Source organism: Aptenodytes forsteri, unplaced genomic scaffold (assembly GCF_000699145.1).
Source record: "Aptenodytes forsteri isolate BGI_AS27 unplaced genomic scaffold, ASM69914v1 Scaffold105, whole genome shotgun sequence".
Taxonomy (NCBI): domain Eukaryota; kingdom Metazoa; phylum Chordata; class Aves; order Sphenisciformes; family Spheniscidae; genus Aptenodytes; species Aptenodytes forsteri.
This window is the reverse complement of record NW_008796112.1, coordinates 1,195,414-1,213,355: the sequence shown is the minus strand read 5'-3', so window position 1 is coordinate 1,213,355 and position 17,942 is coordinate 1,195,414. Positions and strand designations below refer to the sequence as shown.

Sequence of the window (17,942 nt, the reverse complement as noted above, 5' to 3'; positions counted from 1 at the left end):
GTGTCAAAGGCTTTACTAAAGTCTAGGCAGACAACCTCCACAGCTTTTCCCTCATCCACTAAGCAGGTCACCTTGTCGTAGAAGGAGATCGGGTTAGTCAAGCAGGACCTGCCTTTCATAAACCCATGCTGACTGGGCCTGATCACCTGGTTGTCCTGCAAGCGCCACGTGATGGCACTCAAAATGATCTGCTCCATAACCTTCCCTGGCACCGAGGTCAGACTGACAGGCCTGTAGTTCCCCGGATCTTCCTTCTGGCCCTTCTTGTAGATGGGCATCACATTTGCCAACCTCCAGTCACCTGGGACCTCCCTGGTTAGCCAGGACTGCTGAGAGATGATTGAAAGTGGCTTGGTGAGCACTTCTGCCAGCTCCCTCAGTAGCCTTGGGTGGATCCCAGCCGGCCCCACAGGCGCGTGTGTGTCTAAGTGGTGGAGCAGGTCACTAACCATTTCCCTATTTACAAGCAACATTGCATTGCTGTAGTATCACACTTTTCAGACAGACATCCTCTGCAGATAGTGGGGTATAGCTGTACTTGAAAAAAGCTCCATCATAAGCCCAACACTTATTAAACACCAGAGAATCCACAAACAACTGCATCTCTATAACTGCCCAGCGATGGGAAAAGTACCAAAATCAGCCATCAAGATATGGCTCCAGGACTCCTGTGCTCAAAGAAATACCTGATTTTTCATTCTCTGATGTATACATTTCCAAACAAATCACAATATTGCTCCCATCCATGTCTTCTTATAGCTTATTTGTGCAAATTATATGCATCATGTATGTCTATTTTCAACTTATTAACTATACCAAAATAAATTAATAATAATACTAAGTAGAACACATAAAGTTCTTTTATACAGAACGTTGTTGCAGGGGCTGTGGATAACCTTTCTTTCACTGTATATATTCTATCCTTATTTTGGGAGAGAAGCAGTAAGAGAAATTTGTACAGCTTACGTACTCCTTAAACATATCCACTCTTACTGGATGGACAAGTTCTCTGTAACCAGTGGAATTCATTTCCTCTGGAAAAGAAGAAAAAAACCACCCTGGAAGGACTGTAGTTTGTTCTATTGTGAAATAGGCGATTCAACAAAGTGAGCTTCATTCCAAGGTTTAAAAATGAACAGACAACCCCTGCTCCCCCTACACCCAAAGAAGCCATTCACCCTTCTTTGGACAATAAGGGAGGAAAAAAAATGGGGGGGGGAATTGTTTCATTATGAATTTATCTAACTCAACCAAAATCACAACTTACTTTCAACAATCTTACTCTTTTTTAGTTTAACAGTTTCTAAAGGTCACAAATAACCTTTGCATTGAGAAATCTTAAAACTGTGGGAACTTGCACAGCCCAACAGCATTCTTCAGCAAAACACGTCCAGTGAGCTTTTACATTGAGTCCTACAGGAATTCAAGCTCATTTAAAAATATATTTATATTTAGCTGACAGACTGTAAGTTTACTGGTAAAAACAGACTGGGATCTGCCTCAGATCTTCATGCAAAATGTCCATGTAGCACCAAAATTATCTACCGCATACTTAGTTTTAAAAAAAAAACCCACAAACAGAAACAACTGAAACACAACTATGAAGAGGAAGACGACAGATGTAGGTGACTATGACAAACATTTGGCACCTTCTTGACCACACTTTACACTTCTAAAATAAATAATTAATTAAAAACCTGCACTTCATGGTCTTTTACTAAATCTGGAGAAATTGTTCATACTTTAAAGATTTATTTTGCCATACATGGGTTTTGGTGTGTTTGTGCAATGACCCATAAACATAATCAGAAAGTAAAAAAGAAAAAAGGAAAGAAAAAAGAGATTAAAAAAATGGTTAGGAACATTTCTTTGGGTTTTTCTTGTTGTTTTTTATTCCTTAGATAGACACACCAACAAACTCATCTGACTGTTCACAATGCAATGCAGAGAACTGGACAACTTCAGCATTCCATTTGAGATGTGTCCTCTTAATATTATCCATTATATATATTGTGAAATTGCACTGTGGATAGATACATACATTTAATGACTCTTCTGTGTTCCAGAATTCTAATAAACCAACCAGATGTGCAGGACTTTCTTGCATCTGGCTTTTTTTGAAACACTGTATACAGACATCAACTTATAAACTTGGATTACGTTCACAGCCCTGCCTGCATATAATCCTCAAAGCTATCAGCATTATCAAATGCGTTGCTATTGCTTTAATTTGTTGGAACGACAATACAGAGCTTATGAGACATCTTTTTAACAATGTAGGCCAGATTATAGTTCATGGGATGCTGAAACAATATACAGCCCATACACAATGAAACTGTAGCCTTATTCTAAAATATTACAGCATATCAAAGAAATGCAGGGACAACAACAATAAAATATTTTGGTCTCTTCCCAGAGGTAAAAATTGCTAAAAGATGTATACTACCTTGGGATATGCAAATATTATGAACAGAGCAGGGAACTGAGTGCAACCTTACTATATACAAGAAGACTATCAAATGGTCTTTATATCTGGTTGATTTTGTTACTCAGCTAACTATGCCTTGATCCTCATTTCCAAAGAACTGTGACTCAAGCCTGAAGTGAAAATTTCGAGGTATTGCTTCCTCATTAAGTACATTACTTCAGTGTGCCAGGGTGCTCTGTATAAACTGCCCTGGTTTATTTCAGAGATGTACTTAACCTTTCTATATTCCCTGCCGCAGCTATAAATTAATTCTTATGAACTCACACAAAGTAGACTGCATGACTACGCTGACATCCACAATGTCTAGCATTAGTTTTGGATGAATCACATGGAAGAATTTTTATTAAATCCAAGTGCCCTTTGTATTGTGATTAGCGTGGAAAAGACTAGGAAGTCTCCCATTAAGTGTCTTTTAAAACATTAATATTAATAAACATTGATATTAATAAAATAACATCACAGAACCATGAATTGAAAGTATATTTTTTTTGATCTAGTGAACTATAGCTGCTTTTTTTTTTTTTAAGTTGGGTGGAACTGAGTCACGTTAACATAACCAAATTTGCTGCTGTTATAGAAAGATTTAAAAATTTATTTTCCCCTTGTAGAAACTCCATCATGTCACACTGCTAGACTTGCCATGGCACTACAATGGCAAATTTAGGTTAGGGTAACAAATCTGACTATAGAGACACAGTATCTTAAAAACCTAAAGTACAACAATACAGAATTTTTTTCTTGTATTAGCATCCGCAGAAGCCTGAAAAACTTTATCAGAAAGTGTACTTGCTGATTATAATTACCTGATTTTTATAATGGGAACAGCCTGCTGAATAGAACTATCTGTTAACTAGTTTTAAAACAGAAGTTCCAGCCACATGGCCCAGAGAACAACATGTCAGGGAGCCAAAGAATAACCTGGCAGCATCACTCAGTTTGCTACCTGAGCAGTGGTGGTACCATTAAAGAAGGCATACTCTATAATGAAAACCTTTTAATATAGGCAGCAATTGAAAGAACATTTTGTCACCTTCAGGGACTTTATTTCCCAATTCAGATGATTAAAACTTTACAATAAATACCACGAAAGGGATAAACACCATTAACTTGCCCACATCTAACCTGTACTACACAAATTCAATAACAGCTGTCCTCTGGTAAATGTAATGTGGCATACATTTGTTCAGTAGCCACTGAACATACCCTGAACATGAAGCAAAATAAAATTCGTCTGAAACTCCTATGCCAGGAGACCACACAGGAGTACTCTGCAGGTCATTAGGAATAAAGCCAGTCTAGACATCAAATAGGCACAAAATAATTCTAAAAAAATGTTTCCAAATTTAATACGTGCCCAATTCGTTGCTGTGTGGAAAGGAAATTTTCTCCTATTTAATCACGTCCAGCAGGGTCTAAAGGCCCATGGTTGACATGAGTTTGCTTTTTCTGTTCTTAACAATTCCCTTTGCTGCTAACACCATACTTGATACTAATGTGATCATTCTGAATAACAGCTTTACAGGAGGACAAATACTTGACAGATGTAATAGTTTTTATTATTATTGATCTCAAATTAGTTACTATCTGACCGCAGATGTAAAAAAATCCCTCACGAACGTTTTCTGGGAATAAACATGTCACTATCCAGTCATTCAGTGACATGTCACTATGTAGCAATTAATTTTCTCAAGCAGAAAAAACTTCAAAGCAGCAACAAAAAGAACCAGAAGGATATAATTCTTCTGCCCAGCAAGGCAAGCTGGAGCAATACAGATTTTTTTAAGGAACTCTTACCTTTTTCTCACTTGCAGGTCACTTTTCATTGCTTAGGAGGAGAATTAGAAAGTAGCACGCCTTCTGTATTTCATGTCTGTTACAAATACTGTCAGGAGAACCCACATTTTAAAACCACACTCTCTTCTGACACATGTAAATCTCCTCTCAGGGTTCACACTATAATCTCGGTTCCAGTCTCCATTTTACAGAGCCAGAGCTCATTTTTCACATGATGGCATTTTAATAGGACAAATGACTCTGTCGATGCACATTATCAGAACAGGGACAAATTAATGTATTGCTAAAGCCTTTTGTGTAAATGATACACAGTAAACCACTTTATTAGCAACCTTTTTATTCTTGTCTGTTTACTGAAGGAAAAAAACCCTGAATCTCATGGTAGGAGGAAAAAAATAGAGGCTTAGAGTAAAAGAACTTGTTTTGAAATGAGAAACAGATGTGCAGCCTTGGTGTTACACTCTTTTTAACAGCATTTTTCACAAAGAAGCCTCAATTGCTGGGTAGAAAGACGTTCAGAAAGATAATCTGGCTCCAGGATTGCTTTATAGCATAAAAGTTAATATATAGTTCAGTAAAAATACAAAAAACAAACTCCTAATCCCAACAACCTGGCCCCTGATGTAAAATTGGCTCACATTTTATGCCTCATTTAAAAATTATGTGACAGATATTTTTTACCAGTATTTACATTTGTTTTGGCTTTTTTGTTTTCTAAGTAGTTAGCATCTGTAGAGCTTGGAACAGTGTTGTTTACTTTCCAGGAAAAACAAAATAAGAAATTAATGCTACCAGATTTATTGTTTACACTAAGATATATGGGTAGCCTACCTCCAAAACAATATGGGTGGTGTGTTTTACACTCTTCCTGGCTTTAAACACTTTTCACTCAAAGATGACAGCACAGTTCCCTCTCCCCGCCCTGCCTCCCCCCCAAAGGGGACAGATACTTTACCAAACATTTCAGACTCAGAAAAATCACAAAATTCAATGTTCCATTTAGAAATTTTACATGCCTAGATATATTTTTGCACACTGTTATCTATCCAGTTATCACAGGCAATGCAGAATGAATAGAAAACTACTTGAGTATTAGCATGCTGAAAAGAGACATTTCAGTTTCAACAGCTGCTTGGAAAATAAGGAAGACAGGTAAAAGTCTTGCCAGTTAAACCCTTCAAAGCTCAATGTACCTGCTATTAAAACAGAAAGTTTAGTGAAAGACTACAATGCTGTGAAGAATCCTCCTAAGTAAGAAGAGAATAAGATGAGGCACGTGAGCCATTGGGATCTTGGGTCTAGGCAGTTGCACAGGCAGCACTGCTAACGTTCAAAATTTTATCATGAGACCCATAATTCTAGTTTCCTTAAAAAATCCTCAGCTCCTAGATTCTTGCCTTTTCATGAAGTTCTCAATTTTTATTGCCATTTGGTCCTAAAAAGTTGTAAAGAAAAGCCTAATAAGGTGATCCTGTAATATATCTATGAAAAAGAATGCAACATTGAACTTTTCTGAAGATCACATAATGATTTTTCAGGGACACAGTTCATGATATTGGAACAGTAAAGTCTGACAATGTTACATGAGCACAAAGATGACTCTTAAGACACTTCATCTTTCGATAATACTCCAAGTATTATCTTAATGTGTGTATGAATGGTCATACAGACTTGTGTGTTCACACACCATTAAGTTTTAAGAACAAGATCATCAACCAAAGTTCTGAAGAAGGCTGTACTCCAGGTGCAAGCTGAAGAAGGCTATTCTGGAAAATATTGGAAGGTTATAAACCACAAGGCAAAAATGGCATCATTTTTGGCTCATGTCCAAATAATTAAAACACCCTCTGCATACACAATTTTCTCCTTACCTTCCCATAATCAGTACTAAAAATGAAAGCAAATCAGTATAAAACCTTAACTAATCCAAGTACAATATGCTGAAAATTCATTTAAGAAAGAGACTGCTTAGAGTAGGAATGTAGTGATACAAATGTGTTTTGTCTGTTGCTATTACCTACACTGATTTTGAATTGCAATGGACAGAAAATGGAGTATTAACTTACTGAAGAACAGGCCCTGAAAGGTCTCAACAAAATTTTTCAGTGTCGTCTTTCGAATAATGAAAAGGAGAAAAGTAGAGTTCTTAGAAATTTAAGATATGTCAGTTTAAGCATGGTCTTGTCTATGTTAAGTTCTCAGGAACTGCATGCATTCTGAGCTTTTCTGAAATAACCTTGATGTGTTTTATATACAAGTAACCATTTTTCCTGATATTAATTGATAGACTAATAACACAGACAAAACTGCTAGATTTTTATTTTAGCTGCTCTTTCCTTTCTAAAATCTTTCTCACAAATTATTTGAAACATAATGGCATCTTCAGATTACAGTCAATATAAGGACTTTCTACCGGACAGCATACAAGTTTAAGGCATTCCCTGCCTGAAAGCATTAGTAAATAGAAGTGAAAAGAAAGAAAGAGATAGAGAGAGGGAAAGTAAAAGAAAATAAACATCTCCATTTTAGAGACTGAGAATAGAGGAACAAAAGAGTTTTCAAGCAGACAATATCATTAGATCATCTGTCCTGACCTCTTTTAATACATGGGTATATCCTTCAGTCCCCTAATAGCCATCTCTTGCTTGCTCCACATTTTACACTTGACGGATATTTACAACTGTATTTATCCCCATTCTGCTTCCTGTCCAAAATTTATGCTGATTAGCTCATCAGCAATTACAACATTTTTGGCTCCAGTTCATACTGGCATTAGTCACTATCTACTGTACAGCAACAGCAAAAAGCCCTTCTTTTTCCCCAGTCACATCTGAGGTTATTGACAATTTGTGGCTGGATCATCTGTTTGTTACCTATATATAGGGACAGGCATCTATAGCACAATTCTCGTTTTTGCCTTGAAGAAACAGTCCAGAAACAGCATCCATTTTCCACAGGCAATCCCTAATGCTGGGAGTGAAGCAAGGTCACTACCCCAAACATCTAAGAAAATTACTCTTCTCACAGAAAAGCAACTGTCTTACGCTGAACACCATTTTGGCTGTCTAAACAATTTGATTCTATGAAGATTGGAGTGGTCCATTTTTGATGGGTTGACTTAAGCAAGCAAAAAGCCAGTGCTGACTCGGTACTACATATGAAGTCATTTTTTCCATCTAGTTCTCCCCTGCCATCAGCAGTTCAACAATAAGGCATGATCTGTCAGACACTAAGCACCCAAAACTATCACTACCTTAAGCAGAAATTGCAGCTACTCAGTAGTTCCTAAATTGAGATCTCTAGCTTAAAAATCCGTATTTTGTAGACTATTTCAGAGCAGAAGATTTTATTATCTGGATGTGCTACAATACCTATGCAAAACAGCACTGGAGGAACAACAACATTTTCTCCAAAACCATACATATTTACTATATTTCCGCAGTTTCAGTTATTTTACCATCTTTTTAAATTCAATTTCCTTCACTTTTTTCCAATTTCAAAGAAAACAAACACTTCTGCAAAGACACAGATATAAGCAACGCTGTAAAAATGTGGAAAATTGAATAAAGGTTAAACTTAACTTAAACTTTTCAAAAATGCCTACATAGGCATTTGCAAACAAAAGAACAGTTGGCCAATAAAGTGAGGCTGATGATTTGTGAAGTTTAACAAAAGAAAATCGGTATAGATGTAGACAGACTCTTATCAAAGACTGCAATGAGAAGAATGCAGAAAAGCATACAAGAAAAAAGTATAATAGTTAAAAATAGGAAGGTATTAAAAAATTAGCTGGGAAAAGATGTAGTACCTATCCCTTTAATCTCATGAGATTAAAAATATAATTGAATTACAAGTAAACTAAATATTATTTAAATATTACAATCTAACATTTTAGCATAATTTGAATATGAGATTATAATAAAGCAAGTCCTATTTGCATAAACAACTGTTACAACACGTGACCATAGAAGAGAGAAACACGGATGTATTTCCATTCTTTCACTGCCACATGTTGGCATTACTTTTTAATATGTAGAGATAGAATTATGGCCGAAATTGTCAAATGCACACAGTGCTGCACTGTATAAATCAGAAGTACTTCTCTATCAAAATTACCAATGCAAAAGACTGCTTTGGACCGTAACCTTGCATGCCTGGTAATTTTCATTCATGTGATTTAGACTTGAACCTTTATGTAACCCTACCAATTTTTCAAATTAGTTCAGTTTTTCTTATATAGACTCCAACAATTGACAATTGGCACTCTTTGCACATAACTGATATGAACAAGTATTTTGTCTCACTTATTGCACTAAATATGTCAACATATTAAATGACTTTTTCATAGTCACTAATATTAAAGAATCATGTATATTCCAGCCAGGAACATGTGGGTTTGTTTTTTTTTTTTAACTTAAAGTGATTCCTCAGCTTACAAATAAAAAATCTCAGCATAAATGGCAGACACGAAGCATACTGTGTCTATATATTCTTTGATGAATATGCACTGAATCGTTGGAATAACTGGACAATAAATAAAGGAATAGAAGGCATTAGGTTGCAAGTATGCAAAAACCTTATGGAAGTAAAAAGAACAATAACAAATTACTCATATCCAGCAAAATGAACAACTGACCTTTTGAGTTCCAGACGGAAACCTACAGAATTAGGTTTGAACTGTTTCTACATTGAGCAATGGTAGGATGAACATCATCACCATACCACCACTACACATTGTATGTTCCTAGTTTTTATCCAGTTCAGTGTTCTCCAACTGTGTTTTTGCGATTCTTATATGAGAGTCTGTCAGCAAGTATATATATAAAGTCAAAGTATTATAGTTCAGTTTTGTTTTTAATGAGACAAAAGGAATTCTGTAACAGCTTCACAGAGAGATGACAAGACAGCATTAAGTTGCCATTAGAATAAATAAAAACGGTATTCTAGACACCGTTAGATATTGAACATGTCAATACCAGAAAGTTGTGGTGATGCTATCTCTTTCCTACTGATTGATAGTCCTTTACTTTGTACTAATTGTAGTTAAAATGTAATTGAACTGAAGGAAGAAGAAATATTGAAAAAACAAAACCAAAAAACCCTCTAAGACCCATAGAATTTAATTTAAATGCAAAGAAACACCACCCCGCAGAAATATGAATAAATTGTTTTTAACAATGGCAGGTTTCTTCATCCCCTTAAAAAACAGTATTTTAAACTTAAAAATGGAAAAATTAATTTTAGTCACAGTGCAGAAACTATATTATATGAGTGCAGTATTTTCACTTGAAGACTTCAATAAGTTCTGTTTTTTCTTTTAGTTCAGATAATACAGATTTCTATTTAAGATGGACTTCATAAACCATTCTCTCTCCCACTTACAACTGCTTAGAATAATATCCTACATCCATTTAAGATCACTGAACAATTACTGGAACATATTCTTACTTCTTTTAATGCTATTTAACTTGCAGACAAGTAAACTAGTCAGTAACATGGACCAGTCAGTCACACCAGCTGCTTCTTGGACCAAATTCTGGGATTCTCTGCAACATAGCTTAGATTCTACTATCTAACATGGTACGCTGCCACATCAGCATAAATCGACATGCTATTTCACTTAAACATCAGGAAACATTTAACAAATTCACCAAATAAAAGAAACACGGAATAACAAAATCATTTGTTTTCTTCTCTGAAGGGCAAAAGTGTGTTACTTATTACTAGAAAGGGATTCTTAATCTAGCAACTTTACTATTCCGAAACCAAAAGCAGTAACAACAGAATTGCTGATTTTCTGGAGCAAAAGGAAGAGGGAATAAAACAAGTTTCAGTGTTGTATGTTCTCTGTTCTTTTTTCTCCCTTCCTCTTTCTCTCTCCTGCTCAAGAAACCTTCTTAATTGTTTAATCAGTGGAGTTCAAAACTTCCATTGCAAAGAACGCAATACTGAAGAACAGCTCCTAAAAACACTTTCCAGTAAACCTTAGCTATCTACTCCCTTGTGCCATGAAGACAAGACCCCAAACCATAATGATCTGGGGAGGAATGTTGTTTTACTTTGTTATTTAAATACATTTTCTATGCCAAGTTGTATTTAAACTCCCTAAGATATCTAATGGTTGCATCTGCCATCCAGGAAGACGTTATCTTACGTGATGAAGGCAAATAGATTGGCTAGAATAAAGACAATTATCTTAGAATAGGGGACTGGGTAATAAAAACTGGTTTTGCTCAGCAAAATATGAAAGACGCAAACCTCCAGTTTTCAACATTTAAATACATTTGCAAACACCCACACTCAAAACAAACATTTTGACACTGCACATACAGCTGCTAGCTTCTAGGAGGCTAAGATTTACTTATCCTGAAGTCAGAAGTTTTGAAAATGCATCCTCCCCTCAGAGCCCTGAACGCAAAACAAATCCTCACCCATGTGAAAATATTTGGGTGGGTGGTTTAGCCTCACAAGACACAAGCTGATCTTTAACTTTTTATAAACCATGTCAATTCTTACTACAGATAAATACATTAACAACATAAGCTAAAATGGAAGAATGTCGTACTGATTTGTTGTTTTCTAGTTTCTTCTCCTTAAGGGAGAAATAGTAAGTAATAACAGCAAGAAATTAGTCCCTGCTGTAACTCCAACTAAATTACAACAGAGAATAAGAAAGAGTAGTCAAAAAGAAAAAAAAAAAAGCCTCTTGAATTCTTTTATACTTGCTACATTTATCTTAGTTGAAGAAAACATAACAAAACAATAAATTGATTAAGAAGCGACTTCACAGATACGTTAAAAGCTGAAATGAAGACACAATAGAATGGCTAAGAACAATTGTTCATGAAAGATTTCTTCATGAAAGATTTCTAGCATCATCATGTCTGGGGCAGGGGAGAAGAGGACAAGTAAACACTGCCAGCAGCAGTACTGGTTAAAGTTTCGAACTATCCTTCTTGTGATCTAACTGCATTTTTAAACAACCTTACTTCTCTTCAGTACCATAAGATAAAGCATCAAGTTTTGTTTCTTTTTTTTAAATCCTCTCTTCTGTTGACTTCAGGAGGCTGTTTGGTGTCAAAAACCTTTGTTATCTATTAAATGTCAATAAACCTGCATCCCACAACTCTGAGTAACTGGTGCAAAACAGTCATCGTTTCTAACTCTTACAATCTAGCCATAACAGTGCTAACACGTGGGAACGTCAGCCTGCTTTCTGAATTTTGGTAAATGGTATGATTTAAGATTGAACATAAACATGTTTTATCTTTCCCCATGTTCCTTCCATTCACAACCTTTATTGTGGAGCTGTTACGTGCAAGGCAGTTTATTTGGCACTACTGCCTTCACATAGGATTAGCTATGAAGTTTCCAGTCATCAAGATGGACTAAGCAAGGAGTAACAAGACATAACTTCTCCACTGAACTACACATGCTTCATTAAGGTAATTTTTTTTTCCAGACAGAGGACAGAGATAACGAGCTCTCTCCCACCTTATTAGATTTCAGTGTTGTTTTAAGTTCCATTTTCCAATTATCATCCATCCTGTCTGTAGAGACACCTCCCCACCTTCCCCAATGCACAAAACTGAATATACCACTGATTCCACACCCTTTTCTCTGTTCACATAAGAGGATAATGTTTAAAGTTAATGTTACTTTTAAGATTTCTGGGGTTCTTGATCACATTTACCCTCCTTTAAGGGAACAAAATTCCATCCTAATGGCTACATTACCATGGTCATAATTTCTTAGTGTGTGATGTGGTGCTCTTAGTACACATCACAGCTTCCTCTGTTAGTACCCTTTTACTTGGGATAATCTACATTATATTTTGTTGACTTTATAATAAAAATTCAGTATTTCTGAAACAGTAAGACCAGGCATTATTTTAAAGAATGAGCATCTTTCAGGCAACCAGCAGTAAAACCATCCTCACAGTGACTGATTTTGAAAATATATATTATTTCAATTCTCTCACTGAATTTAAAATTGATATCCAGAGGGGTAAAGAATGCCTGGCCAAGATAATCCCGCCTCCTGCTCCCCCCAGTTAAAATGACTTTTTTTCAAAGAGGAAAAACAAAAGTGATAAATTTCTGTAAGTCACTTGTAAAGCAATTTTCTATGCCACCTTAAGAGAAAGAAAAGTATTACGTTTAACTCAGTATGCTGAAAATATGCCTAGGTATATTAATGATGCATTCTAAAGTCTGAATGAAATCTATCCAATATTAATACAGAGGCTGCACTGTGCATAGAAGTGTCAAATGTTAACATATGTAAATTCAGGAAATAAGGAAAGTTATAAATGGCCTCAGTTACACAGACTTAATGGTACAGCACAACTACAGAAATAACTCTTTTTAAACATTCTTTTAAATTTTTGCAGTGTTCATTCCTGAAGGACAAACGTTTCTCCCCATTTCCTCCATCATTTCTGCAAGCTATCCAAGAGTTAGCTTTTTTTAGTACAGGAAAGACCAAGAGTTTTTTCCCCCATGACTTATACATCTCTATGTAACATCAACACAATACTTGAATTGAGAAATGTATAATATAAAAAGATTAAAAACAACTTAACTGACAGATCTTACAATACGCTATTACTGGGAGAAAGCAAATATGAAAGTCTCTTCTCAATGCAGCTAGGGCAAATATGAAGGGTCTTGTTGGAATCAAAATTAAAATTATCTCAACTGAAAAAAAATCAGTAAGTTACTGAATAGTGCAGGTTACTGTCATAACTGATCGGAACCATTTAAAGTAAAAATGCATGCAAAGCAGTTAACAATGCTTTTATTGTTCTCATCTGCTATGTCTACGTGACGATAGATTTCAAAACTGAAACACTCATAAATAACTTACGCAACACAGGAACCTAGTAAATGTCACAGAAGAAGTTTCTAATGTATTCCTGGGATGTTAAAAAGGAAAAACATCTGCAAGAGTAGGGAAATATCTTGACTGAAGACAGAAATTGTAACATAGTGCCTAGAATACCACCCCTGATCCTGGTGTCTACCCCTTCATGAAATGCAATGAAATTGAAAAACATTTAAAGGTAAGTCAGTAAAATTACTCAGTGGTTAAAAAACTATGACTTAATTTTTCAGCATACTGAATAGAAAGTTGAGAAAGAACTTGAAAATTTGTAGAGATACTTATGCTACTTTTTTTTTTTTAATTTGATAGTGGAGATAATTACACATAAGAGCAATTTTAGTAGGGGAAGGAGAGAAACATCTTTAAGGAAAATAAGCTAGCTTTCTAGCACATGGATGATAAATATGAACTCTGGAGGAAATAAGATCTGTGAGCTATATGTAAAAACAGAGGGGACATCTGCATCTCCAAGTTGGTTAGTAGCAATAATCTTTTCTGACATTAAACTCTGAATCTATGAGGTCTCCTGGTTCATTCCATGACGCACAAGGAGGAGGGAGGAGCAATAACAGGAAAATTTTCATTACCCTCATTAAAATAAAACACTGGCCAGTTTTGCATTAAGACAGATACAGATAACAGATATATATTTTAACATTCATGTTTCAAGGCTTTAGCCTGCAAGGATCAGGTAGCGCAGGATCAGGACCACTCTATTTTTCTATGGGATTGTACTGCTTCTCACCATAATATTATGAGAAAATATCCTCATTTTGCTCGCAACAGGGTACACAGACAGCTTAATTAGCACAGTAAGTAAGAAGCTTAACATTCTCGTTCTGTACATAAAGCAGTTATTACAAATAAATATCTATACTAAAGAACTTTGGACTCTCCCTTCTCAGTAACAGAACAAGTTTGACATGGAAGAGGAAGTGCATCAGAAGAGCTTACACTGCTCCTCAGACCTACTACTCAACTGGCAGTGCAACGCTGTTAGCTCTGAAAGAGGATACTTTCCATTCTAGCACATGCTTGTGCAGAACCAGAATAAGACAGAGGGGGAAATCATACGAGGAAAATTTGGCCCAGAATAAAAATAGATTGGTTTCCTGCTGCGACCATCCCAAAATTCCTGAACAATTGCCTGCGGGAAGCTTCTCTGGCATGCAGCCTGTTTAGGACAATTCTGGGTAAGGAATAGCTGGCTGCGTGGACGTCTGGGCTCTTCAGCTTCAAAAACAGAGAAATGAAGTCATGACTGAGAGTCAAAATGAAATGGAATCTAATCGCTAAACATGCGGATCATTAGCAGCTTCTCCTAAGTCATCCAGCTGTACTGGATGGCTTAAGAATGTACTGGAATTTTTTTTAAAATTCCTAATTCATTTGGTTTATGTTTTAAGAGTTACAGAGTGACAAAAGCTCAAGAAAGCGAATGCGGACGTAAGAAAGAATAAAATTAATAAGATACCAGCAAATTCAATTATATCAGAAAAGCCACTTCTCTCCTGTGCTAAAAGTCTGAATCTATAGTAAAATCTGACATAGATCAGGATGAAATTATGCTAAATCACTGCATTAAAAAAAAACCCAACCCAACATACAGACTGCAATTAAATTGTAATTGGATTTGTCATTTCAAAGTATTAGCATCAGATTTCCAGATAATACAGGGTGACATACTCTTATGCTAATAAACAGAAAGTTAGCAAAGTAAACAAATGCTGTGTTTCTACTGTAAGGAAATATGTGCGCCAATGAAGCAACCTTTTCAGCACAGAAGTAATTTAATACCCAAACCACATGAAAAGTGATCTCTCTGGGAATAGCACAGCTGCTAAAATCCAAGTCAGTTTTTATTAAATCATCAAGTCTGTTTATGTAAAACAGGGCTCTCTTAAAATGACCTCCAAGAGGAAATGATTTGCTAACAAAAAATTGTACCTGCATTTTCATTTATCTACACCAATATAAGTTTTTATATATCAATATGTCCTGGATCAGAGATAAAAAGAAAAATAAACAAACAAACAAACAAGCTTATTCTAACAGCTTAACTTCTCAGGCACCACCATCAAAGTTTTTCCTTTTTTTTTTTTCTCTCTTACATATAAGTATTTTTTTGAACCAAATTACTTTAGGTAACACACATAGAATTTCTGCAAACCACACTTCTGGAAAAGATGAGAAAATAATCACTTTTAGCTACTGCTGAGCTTTTGGCTATTCAAGAGAGTAGATATGTGTTTCTAAAAATAACAGGCATATTAGGCAAGATCCAAGTTTTAATTTTAGTGCTTCAACTTTTCAGGAGAAAATGGACATTAATAGTCCTTCAAAACTTGTCTAATGTGCCCACATAGCCTAGAAAAATAAAAGGAATACTGTAGAAGAAGAAATTGTACAAGTCCTCAAAAAAATGATAGTGCCTCGAGTTTTTTATGTGTTTCTAAAAATAACAGGCATATTAGGCAAGATCCAAGTTTTAATTTTAGTGCTTCAACTTTTCAGGAGAAAATGGACATTAATAGTCCTTCAAAACTTGTCTAATGTGCCCACATAGCCTAGAAAAATAAAAGGAATACTGTAGAAGAAGAAATTGTACAAGTCCTCAAAAAAATGATAGTGCCTCGAGTATTTAACAGTTGTTTGAAAGAAGAAGGACAAGTGCAGTGAAAAGAAAGAACTTCTTGCAGTAAGTCTGAAGGTGCATAAAAGTGAACTAAATTAATGGCACTCCCAAGCAGGCCAAATCATGAGTCAAAACCTCTGAATCTTCATATTGAGATATCCCAGTCAAAACTTCTTGAACTTGCACTACATGGCCATAGAAAACTTGCCAGAAAAAACTTTTCAAGGCCACAGTACAGGAAAACAATCCAAAACTGAAAAGGAGGCCTCACACAGACACATTAGTGGGCTGCCCTAGTGTTCTGGCAAGACACAGCTCAGATCCAAGCAACAGCTGTAAATCCATTAGGTGACTCAGGACTGTCAACACTAGCATCAAAATGAAACAGTCTTTTCAATAAAGAAATGTTAATGAAGCAATTTTTTTTCTTAAGTGTTCTTTATATGTTTGTTTTGTATCATAAAACAAATTTAGACAGCTTCGCATATTTGGAACGATACTAAGTTCAAGACAGCTAGAAAGATATATTTATTCATCGGACATCAGAAATAATTTCTTAAACAACTAAAAACTATACCAATTTTATTCCTTCCTACAAAGCTAAAAAATATTGACAGTATTTCTGTGATAAACTTTTCAGAAATGTGTTGGCCCTAATCTCTGCTTAGTTTCTTTAGCTATGACTAGAATGTTTATGTGGAGATAGCAGGCTAATAGGTGATGCCAAAGAAATTTGGAAAACAGCTAAAAAATAAGGGTATGAAGGCAAAGAACTCTAGCTGAAGTGAGAACGCAGATTCCAAGCCCTAAGAAAGCAAGAGAAAACGTCAAATACAAAGCAGTGCTCGGCACCCCAAGACTGACCTAGAGCAAGACCATTCCGTACATATAAAGAAAGTACAGACAAACTCAGACTTACTTTGGTTGAACAGGCTGTGCACTTATCAAATGCTAGACTGACTGGAAGAACATTATCAAATCTTGATAAAAATCCACGGATCTGGAAGATGAAAAAAATTACAATACTATTTTATAATTACAAAAAATATTTCCAAAATTCCACATGAACTGGACACATACATTCAATAAAGTGACAAAGAACTACTACAACTAGGGTAATACTGTTCTAACACAGTGACCCCCAATAACATTTATACTCAATATATATTACTGTTTTTCTATATACAAATAATGGCACAACTATCTAAATGCAACACTATTTAAACATAAATAGAGGCACAGCACCACCTGGAGTTTGACTTTTCTGATTGCAAAGTTCGATCAAAAATAAGAAGTCATGGTATAACCAGTCAAACACATTTTTTTCCCCACCTCTGTAACATATAATCTGAAAACTTAACTGTCATGCATTCCTAAACCATGTTGTTAAAATGATACTACTGATATGTAATTTTAAAATTCCAGGCCGTTGTTTCTGGTAACAGAGATAGCACTGAAAACACTTTGGAACAGGGTTTGATCATTTAGACTATGAACTCTTTGGAGTATCGATCATCTTTTTTATTCTGTGCTTTTACAGGTCTACTATAATGAAGAGACTTCACTACAAACAGAACATAAGTAGCTCTGCAATACAAATATTAATGCCTTAATTAATATTGAAGTCTATTATGGAAAATACTTCCAATATGTACTCCACACATTTAACGCAGTTGAAATGGCATAAACCTCAGAAACCAGTAGCAATTTAAACGGTATTAACACTAAGGTATTTTTGCAGAAACACCAAGCCATACATAATGGTAGAATACAAAAATACAGTCATTTTTAAACAAAACCCACACCCAGGAAAAGAAAGGAAAACAACAAACTCAAGTCTTTCCGAAACCACGTTGCTTTGTATTTCTGTTATCCTAGGAACTCCATGACACTTCCTGGAAATAAATTCAGTTCATTTATGACAGACTAAGACTATGAATGTTCAACATTTATTATCCACAAAGGAATACCTTCTTAATAAAGAAGACTGCTGCATTCCAAATGAACTAAGAACAACACAAAAAACCACACCAGAAAGTAACAGTTAATTCCAGACCCCTGGAGAAAATATTGCACTCACTGAGTTGATTAGATGGGTGACTGCTAAGAGAAACCAGCAGTTTGTAAAAGGATTAGATG

At 35.5% G+C, this 17,942-nt stretch overlaps 1 protein-coding gene across 1 annotated transcript in view; it reads right to left on the bottom strand.

The window, feature by feature from the left end:
* The window catches only part of ATG7 (autophagy related 7), a 114,038-nt gene that overhangs the window by 62,635 nt on the left and 33,461 nt on the right, over nucleotides 1–17,942 (bottom strand). Inside the window, exon 17 of the mRNA XM_009287053.1 lies at nucleotides 16,723–16,803. Within this exon, the coding sequence (XP_009285328.1) occupies nucleotides 16,723–16,803 (81 nt within the window). The remainder of the gene's footprint in view (nucleotides 1–16,722; nucleotides 16,804–17,942) is intronic.